Below are 8999 nucleotides of genomic sequence, written 5' to 3' on the forward strand. Positions count from 1 at the left end.
TTATTTAAGGAGTAATCTGTAGTATTATTTTTTTAATGAAATTTTTTTATACACTGCATGTTTTATTTACCTTTTGGTAATCTCTGTAAAATAAATCCGCCTTATGATATACATTAAGGAGAGTGAAACAGAAAGTAATGGTTACAATTTTATTAACAGTAATATGATTTAGCGAGATGGTTCAACTTCCATGGGTTGTACTTGATGCACTGATACTGACTCAACTTCTAGAGGTATAACCCTTGTTTTCAATACTGCTGTGGTGCCCAGTGCATACCTGTAAGAGCCTTGCTTCTTTCCCTGTAATTTTAATAAATACTTCCATAAGAATCATCATACCAGTCGCTTGAATTATAGAAATGGTGAAGTAAATTAAACTAATAATATTTATAGGAATTTGGTTAAATTTATGAAAAAACTATTTCTTTATACAACAGCACAAACAATTTGAATTACAATGCTGCCCATGGTCACTGACACTGCTAGGCTTGCAAGTGTGTTACTACTGGCCTTTGTGGGGTTGGTACACTCTTTTTCTTTCAAGTCATATTGGTGGTAAATTTACCTTAACATTGGCCTCTTCATATGTTCGTAGATATTGGGCAGGACCAGAACTCCTGATTACACAGAGATCAACATTTGAACCTGAACCCAAATCATTAAATATACCAGCAGCTATAGCATCCCTTACAAGTTTTTTGCCTTCTTCCTCAGACATGTTTGGTTTCCAACGAGACTCAAAAACAGCCATGGCTGCTAGGGATCCAGAACCTTTAAAGAAATATTTATATATAGATTATTAATATTATTACAAATATTTTTTTGTGGATGGCAGCATGATAGCAACTTGTTTTCTTCATATTGTTTATATCATACATCTCTATTTATTGTTATAGATGTTAAAACTTACCCATGGTAGCATAAGGCAGCTTATCAACTGATCCATGGGGATAAATACAGTAGATATGAGGCCCAGTACGATCTACCCCACCTAGCACTAAAGCAGCTCCAATATGACCTTGGTAACGGAAGAGCATTCGCTTAAGCAATGTTGATGCAGTTTCCACGGGAACAACGCGACCCGTGTGTAAACGTTGTAGCTCTAATTGAGAAGAAACCGACTGCGTAGTCATCTCTGTATCGGCAGCTGTACCGGCCCCACAACAGTACATGTTTGCCGCGAGATAATGAATTTTTTGGCAGTTCTTGTCTGAAACTACAGTATTCTCAGTAGCTCGTGTGTCAGCCCCCAGAATAACACCATCTGCGTAAATAATCCCAACGATAGTTGTGCCGGTCTTAGTCGCTTTAGGAGCAGGGAAGCCTTTGTGTTCAAGAAAAGCATTTCTGTAAGTAAATGATAAATTAGGTGTATGTTTCTGAAAACCTTTATAAATCGCCATTCAAACGTGAGTTTTTTACTTACCGTTGGCAGTTTTCAAAAGAAAATCCAGGTGTCGGTAGTTCAGGAACTAAAACTGATGCCATATTTTAATATTACCTGAAACTGTTTAAAATTTACTTCAGTAACTTTTAGTTTTCCAATTTCCAACAATGAAATAGCAAAATTTGATGTAATTTGTTTCGTACCTATTTGAAAATTTTAACCACAGACTAATTAAAGAACACAATAATGTTCTAAGGTAAGGTAAAACCATAGATTTAAATCTTAATATGAACGAAGACGAGCATAAGAACTAAACCATAAAAACCACGCTTATTAATTAGCAAACAAACGAATATTATATTGAATCTTTATTTTCTAATGACATTCTTATGCGTAAAACTTAATTAAAATGATGTTCGTCTTGTTTAACTTTCTTTGTTGTCCTTTTTCAACTTTTTTTATCAAAAGAAATTAAATATAGAGCTGAAGTAATTATTTTTTTAATACAAGGATTACATATCATGTGTACGGTAATGTTTTATAATAATATCGCCACCTAAAATGCACATAATTCGTCTTTCACCACCATGGTAGTAATCAATAAAGTATGCACACAGCGCAAATGGACAAGGTTTATACAGTATGGTCCAACTAGTGAAGTCAAAATTTTTCCTTAGATTCCTCACACCTTCGCGATTTTTTTGTAATTTTTGAGTTATTTTTTTGTGTTTTTTGAATGTTTTCTGCCAGCGAAGTTTCAAAAATTCATATCTTTTTTTCGTTGTAGGTCTTTTTTCTGTGAAATGATTGTCTTAAATGGTGTTCAAATTAAAAAAAACAGCTTCCTAAAATTAGGTAAAGCTACTCAAAAAAGGTTTTAAAGATAGAAGATTAGTTTATAGTTGGATTTGCCCAAACATTCGACTGGCTAAGTTTAAAAACATAGAAAAAAATGATTCTTAATTGGTCTTTTTTTGTTGTAATCGGCCTTTTAAGATGGATAGGCTTAAAATTATGGAAGGATTAAATTTTATTCTTATGGTAAATTTAACTTTAAGATGTATTTTCTATTAATTTTAACATCTGTGAAATAAATGTAGCTCGTGTAAGTAACGGCTCGTGCTTACAATAACTTTAAAATAATCAGAATTCCCATCGAAATATCTGAATGCTCAGCAAAATACTCAACTCAAAATATTACTAAATAAACTACAATTTATGTTTGCGGCGTATGGCTATTTTCCTTAAAACAAAGCTTTGCCAATGCACAGCTAAGAATACGAATGCACATTAAACCTATTAACTCTTTTTTTTAAATATACCTTTTATTTGTGTATTACTTTAGAAAATCTAAATAAAACAGAATTTTATTGATTATAATCATCTTATTATTTATTATGTACGACATAAGGAGATCAGCAAAAAAAATTAAACTTGCTTTCGTGGGGAGTCCACGCCTTTTTTACCCAATAGGCACGTGTCATAGTGCCACGTACTTGAGTCGGATCGCTAGTCCGATAATATGTTTGCACATAGAGTTCTTTAAAAAAATGGGGCAGGTGCATTTTCCGTTCATCCAGGCGGTTTGTTGGGTGGGAAGGCAACTCTCCAATACGCGAAAGTTTTCTTTTTGTATCCATCAGAAGTTTTCCAATCATGATTAAATTGTATGTTACTTGCTGTTCAGCTACTTGGAAAGTTATTTTGCTATGACAACGAGTATCATCTACAAGGTATGCTTTAATTGCCTGAACCTATTCGAATATTCTTGTTTTATTTTTCTTTCCGCTGCTGATATTAAATTAAGCCTCACAATAATAATTTTCTAAGAACACATGCATTTTTTTATTATAAAAAGTACTTACTACATACCGTATTATGAAATAAATATACTAGTTTATTTAATATAATATTAAGTAAAATGTTGTTACAAATAAATCATGCAAATAACTTATTGATGCAGTAATTGAATTGCCTTCCCGTTAATTACCTATCTACTTTCTATGGAACTACTCTGTGATGGCGTGAACCGCGACTATTCTCTGTAGTCTCTGGTCTGTGCCTTAAAGCTGCAGCCTGCGACTGCCCCTGGCCCCTGCCCCCGCCTCATCCGGTCATGAACCAGAATGAGTGCATTTGTAAATTTTCACAAGCTTAAATCTCCTTAAATACATCGATCCATTCTCAATAAGAATCAAATCAATTTATGCGATTAATTATACCAAAGACTTATAAGTGACTTTTGAGTAACTAAGGAATTTGGACATTTTGCTTGTAAAAGTTCTTTTTGAACGAAGGGTAAGATTCCATCTAGACTCTAGAGCATAAAATGTCTGTAGCTTTTGCACCGCGCGGTAATCGTCCGCCCTTAAGCCCGGCTCAGATTCAGAAAATGTTAGATGAAAATGCTCATCTGATACAAACCATACAAGAGTATCAAGCTAAGGGTCAGCTGGTGGAATGCCACCAATATCAACAAGTATTACACAGGAATCTAGTTTACTTAGCTTCAGTGGCGGACGCTAATCAAAATATTCAACAAATTTTACCGGTAAGCATATTTTGATTATTATGTGTTAACAAAACAAAAGCATATATAACCATGATTAGGATATGTTTCTGAAACAACATACAGATGCTTAGAAAATTTTTTCGGGACTATGCCAATCACATGTAAAATATGTTGCCCATAGAAAGTGTTGTTGGATGCAATTAATAATGTGACAATTTAGAAAACTTGTAACAAAATACTTTCATAAACACAAAAGTTAAGTTTTTGAAAGTGACTGTAACAAAACATTTAGAGTGAATACTAACTAGACTTTAATTGACAATATCAAATATAACTCATTAATCACTATTGTATTGACTACACTGCATTATTTAATAGATATGATCGATTTTTAGCCTCCACATCAACTTGCTCAAACTGGGAATGTACCCCAAGGTGGAGTTAATCCTCCAGTAAGTGGTGGTGAAGGTCCTGGTTCCCCACAGCAGCAGTACCGGCCACCTTCTGGAGTATCTACAGCTCCAACAAGACCAACTCAATCATATGGGCAAAGACCTTACCCACAGAATCAGTATCAAGGACAATATCAAGGGGCTTATCCACCACAAGGTGGATATGGTCCACCTGCACAAGGATATGGTCCACCAAATCCAGGACAACAACCTCAGGGATATCCTCCAAATTCTACATATGGACCACCAATTACTACAGCCCCAAATAACTATCCTCCATCAACACATCCTGGTCCTGGTTACCCACCATCTTCTGGACAGCAACCTTATGCACCACCTCCAGGTAATCCTCCTGCAGCTGGTTCTCCCTACCCAGTGAGAGGACCTAGTCAACCAAATTATACTGGTAATTCAGCATATCCACCACCACAGTCTGGTCCCAACTATCCAAATGTTGGTGTAAGCTCATATAATGCTACTACATCTCAACCGCAACCATATCAATCTCAATCTTTTCAAAATACAACACCAACTACAGGTTATGGTTCAACTCCTGTATCTCAGCCAAATAGGTCACCTCAGCCTCCTCCTAGTGGTTATACTTCACAAAATCCGCCTAGTTCTGGGTATGGCTCACCTTCAGCCCAATCACCAACCTTTAATTCAAGTTCCCAACATGGCAACAATCAACCAACAACAGCCCCAGCTCCATCAGGTGGGCCACCACAATCTGGACCTCCTCCTGGTCAACAATACCCTCCATCTGGACAACCATCACCTTATCCTCCTGCAAGCCAACCTCCATATTCAAATCCTTCTTCTCAGCCAGGAAGTCCTGCTCCACCAGTTTCTACAGCTCCGCTCCCGCAATCATCGTACCCTCAAAATCCGCAGAACTATCCCCCAGCAGCAGCAGGTTATCCTCCTCATGCTTATCAGCAGGGCTATCCTCCGAGCCAGTATCCACCCTCGCCTTATCCTTATGCTAGAGCTCCAGCTCCTGGAGCACCCCCACCTGCAGGAGCACAACCATATCCAGGTTACAGCTTCCAACCCCCTAACCAACAGTAAGTATATGTAATTGTACTGTTCTAGTTTTAGTATGTAATGTTATGAATTATGATTTATCTTAAGTATTAGTGTTATGTGTGGTTTATTTGTGAATGATTTTGTAGTAGTACGAGTTAAATTAGGTACAATTAGTTTTATAATAAGGTTTTACTTGTAGTAATTCTATTTATAGGTTCTGAATCATCCTAAATAGTGTTTATGTACAAAAATAAATACATTTTATGAATTATAGTTGGTGTTTCTTTTTTTAAAAGTGTTACAAATTTACAATTTTATTATTTACAAATTTTACTAAATTACTTAGAAGTACTCTTCTAAAACTTAACACTTAAAATTATTGTTAGCATTTAATTAAGAATTAAAATTTATTCTGATTCGAATGAAGAATAATTATTTAATGGTATTTGGTATCCATTATATCATATGGACTTTCAAGCTATAGGTGAACATACAAAACAATTGCTCCTATAAATTTAAAATCACAATATAAAGAGGACCACAGAATGCTATTTGCATTTTTCAAAATTATATCTACAAACTGCAGCTCAGATTATTAAATGAAAACTACTTTACAGAAAATAACTGTAAAACAATTAAATGTCATTATCACTATTGAACTTGTAGAAAATTAAAAACTAATTTCTATTACCAAAACACAATCTATATGGGAAAAAACAGACTATCTTATTCCAAATTTAATATACGCGCTACCAGCTGCACTTCTTACTAATATATCAAGAAACAATATTAAATTTAACAATTATTACATAAATCAAACCATTATAAATTATGCTACTCAGACAACATCTTATTTAATTCTTATTCGAATATAGGAATATACCTGTATTCTCGTCAATACCAGGATTATTGCATTGTCTAACTGTGTAGTGTGTAGCCTCAATGTGTCAATTGGTTTGACGATTTTCGTGCAATTTGTATGGTTATAATGAAGCGTATACGTCACTCGCCTTAGTATATAAGTTAATTATTTAAATATGTTCGACGTTTGACACAGAAAAACTGTGTCCAGTTTGTATTTCCACCACACCAACTTCTTTTCCATTTAATATTATGTATACAATAAATAAATAAATTGTAAAAGAAATTAAACTATTTAGCATTTAAGTTTTTATTAGTATTTACACAATTCTAATATTCTACTGTTAGGGCTTATGCCTCCTCAAATTTAATAGTTGGTTGTTCAAAAGCATGAATTGATTCATCATAATATTCCAATGGCAAACCATCAACATGCAGGCTTGTTGGAAATGGTGGTGCTGTTTTAAGTTTCTTTAATGGCAATACTGTGTCATACAAATAACACATTGCACCTGTTTCCCCTGGTATTGCTACTCCCAACATCCATAAAACATTGTGTTCTGTATTTACACGCAGGACTTTTACACCTCTAATAATCCTCCAACTGAAAAAAAAAGTTTTGTAATGTAATGTAATTTCAACAAATAAAGTAAAACCTTGATGTACCGTGTGCTTCATTGTGATTTTTATGTCATACACTAGATATTGTCTAAACACAATTCCACAACAGCCTTGAAAGCTTAGCTAAAAAACATATAAGAAAGTTTGGTCTTAATTATTTTTGAGACTAAACCATTGTATGTATTTAAAATATTCACTTATTACTGCATTAATGTGCAACACTGACTTTACTATATATGGCATGTATAATTTACCTGTTTCCCATATGTCCAGGCATTTTCGTACCAGGCCAAACTCTAGCTTTTTCACCACCTGCACCAATATTTCCTGGTCTTCTATGTGTTTTAGTTACACCATGAGATGCAGGCATACCTTTGAATCCCCATCTTTTTATAACTCCTTGAAATCCTCGGTCAATACTAAAAGAGATTTAAATAAGTACTTTTGAGCCTGCCATCAAAGCAAAGCAAAGGTTAGTTTTCAATCTTGTTTACTCTTAAAACATTTTAGTACATTTAAGAAGATACTATAAGAACATACATTTTATATAGTTGCATTAGTTCCTTAGATCTATTTGTAAAGAAACAGGTAGATAAAATGTTAAAGTAGACAGAAAGTGTTTATCTATGTGCCTTCTTCAGAAAACAAAACATAATATTTCTGCATCAGTAATCAAATGCAATGTTTCTGATTTTGTGTAACTAGTAAGGTATAAAAATAAATAAATTAATAATTACGTTTTGGCACGAATATCTACACAGTCACCAACTCTAAAGTGTGTAGCATATAATGGTGTCCCTGTTGGTAATTGAGCATGTGGTGATACCATAAAACGGCAAAGGTGTCTCTTAGGTAACATTCCGACATTAGTGAACATTCCACAATAGTCTTTAGTGACAGTGCTGGGATCTATGGTTTCAGATCCTACCAATAGGCAACCCAGAGTTCGTTTTTCTTTCCAGTGCTCTTTTTTCATTTTACCTGATTTCATTGGGTTGAACTCCTCAGGAGGGATATATTTAATGACATGATTGTCAACCACCTATAACAAATTAAACTTATTATTTATGATTATGAATTAAAATAGAAGGAAACATTTTAAGAAAAGTAGTGACAATCAATACCTGTAGTAGAGTTGTTTGAAACTTTTTACCATCCTTAGTCCAAAGAGGATAATTTCCTATTTTCCGTGCAATTAATCCAACTCGCCTCGTAAATGGTGTCCATTCGGTTGCCTGTTGCATTTCTACATTTGCCAAAGGAGATTCCATTTGCTTTTGCAAAACTTGTTTATCTTGCTTTACTTCTTCAAGAAAATCCCGGTTTTCTTGTGTCAACATGTCTTCACTCACCTGAATAATATTAACTTTATTTTAGTAAGCCAGAATGTAAACACATTCATAATTGCATTGAATATATAATATATATTGAATATTCTTAAAGAAAAAAAAATCTTTCCTGTTTATGATTTAGTAAGGAATTACATGATGTTGGGATATCTACATTTTTATAAATTATAATGTTGATACACTTTTTTTATTCTTTCAGTGATGTATAATAATTGTAAGGTACTCACTACTCTCTCTTTAGGCATGAACCAATATGGGGGACGATATTTCGGTTTTCTTAAAGTTGTATAATGGCCAGTCCTTTTCACTATATGATTGACCCTGCAAATCAAGTGAAAGTTAAATATAAATGTAATGCCATGTGTAGACTAATTCATAAGTTAAGATAAAATGTTTCAATGAAGTACATTCTAAGTTGTATTAAGTTAAAATAGAAATAAATATAAATTTTAACCTTAAATTATTCATAGCTTTACACAGCAAGTATAAATTAGAAGTAGCCATTGTCATGACCTCCTTGTGGAAAATATATTTTAAGTCAAAATTTTAGAGTAATAATATACCCTTATTAATCATCCATTTAAATAGAACATTAATTTCTATTTTCTTATTGAAATTAAATGATTTGAGTAAAGATTTGGGATTTGTAAACAGATTCACAATTACCACAATGTACTTTCCGGTGTTGTCAAATTGACAATTATCTTATATAGATTACTTTCAAAGTTTCTAATTAATAATCTGTGGTTTACGTTTGTTTATTTTTCTTAATGCTCTTCCTATTATTT

The 8999-nt window shown here is 33.6% G+C and overlaps 3 protein-coding genes across 3 annotated transcripts; 1 reads left to right on the plus strand and 2 right to left on the minus strand.

The window, feature by feature from the left end:
• Nucleotides 1-135: 135 nt before the first annotated feature.
• Nucleotides 136-1595, minus strand: LOC123707655 (proteasome subunit beta type-7). The gene is made up of 4 exons (XM_045657912.1): nt 1427-1595; nt 911-1347; nt 566-771; nt 136-300 (listed from the first exon to the last, which is right to left on the minus strand). The coding sequence occupies exons 1-4, from the start codon at nt 1486-1488 to the stop codon at nt 169-171; spliced, it is 837 nt and encodes a 278-aa protein (XP_045513868.1). The 5' UTR covers nt 1489-1595; the 3' UTR covers nt 136-168.
• A 1785-nt stretch (nt 1596-3380) lies between these two features.
• LOC123707557 (basic salivary proline-rich protein 2-like) lies at nt 3381-5653 on the plus strand. The gene is made up of 2 exons (XM_045657688.1): nt 3381-3938; nt 4295-5653. Exons 1-2 carry the CDS (start codon nt 3717-3719, stop codon nt 5420-5422), a joined length of 1350 nt encoding a protein of 449 aa, XP_045513644.1. The 5' UTR covers nt 3381-3716; the 3' UTR covers nt 5423-5653.
• An 882-nt stretch (nt 5654-6535) lies between these two features.
• Nucleotides 6536-8857, minus strand: LOC123707660 (39S ribosomal protein L3, mitochondrial). The gene is made up of 6 exons (XM_045657919.1): nt 8666-8857; nt 8439-8532; nt 7987-8214; nt 7600-7904; nt 7117-7281; nt 6536-6845 (listed from the first exon to the last, which is right to left on the minus strand). Exons 1-6 carry the CDS (start codon nt 8719-8721, stop codon nt 6593-6595), a joined length of 1101 nt encoding a protein of 366 aa, XP_045513875.1. The 5' UTR covers nt 8722-8857; the 3' UTR covers nt 6536-6592.
• Between the last annotated feature and the right edge of the window lie 142 nt (nt 8858-8999).

Source organism: Pieris brassicae, chromosome 3 (assembly GCF_905147105.1).
Source record: "Pieris brassicae chromosome 3, ilPieBrab1.1, whole genome shotgun sequence".
In the NCBI taxonomy this organism is placed as follows: domain Eukaryota; kingdom Metazoa; phylum Arthropoda; class Insecta; order Lepidoptera; family Pieridae; genus Pieris; species Pieris brassicae.

Bases quoted from the DNA above. Each gene is read 5' to 3' on its own strand.
- LOC123707655 (XM_045657912.1), bottom strand. From the start codon at position 1,488: ATGGCATCAGTTTTAGTTCCTGAACTACCGACACCTGGATTTTCTTTT. The intron at 1,348-1,426 runs GTAAGTAAAAAA...ATTTACTTACAG, and splicing joins TCTTTTGAAAACTGCCAACG to AAATGCTTTTCTTGAACACA. The intron at 772-910 runs GTAAGTTTTAAC...ATTTCTTTAAAG, and splicing joins GCTGCCTTATGCTACCATGG to GTTCTGGATCCCTAGCAGCC.
- LOC123707557 (XM_045657688.1), top strand. From the start codon at position 3,717: ATGTCTGTAGCTTTTGCACCGCGCGGTAATCGTCCGCCCTTAAGCCCG. The intron at 3,939-4,294 runs GTAAGCATATTT...ATCGATTTTTAG, and splicing joins ATATTCAACAAATTTTACCG to CCTCCACATCAACTTGCTCA.
- LOC123707660 (XM_045657919.1), bottom strand. From the start codon at position 8,721: ATGACAATGGCTACTTCTAATTTATACTTGCTGTGTAAAGCTATGAAT. The intron at 8,215-8,438 runs GTGAGTACCTTA...AATATTATTCAG, and splicing joins TCATGCCTAAAGAGAGAGTA to GTGAGTGAAGACATGTTGAC. The intron at 7,905-7,986 runs GTATTGATTGTC...AATTTGTTATAG, and splicing joins TTCAAACAACTCTACTACAG to GTGGTTGACAATCATGTCAT.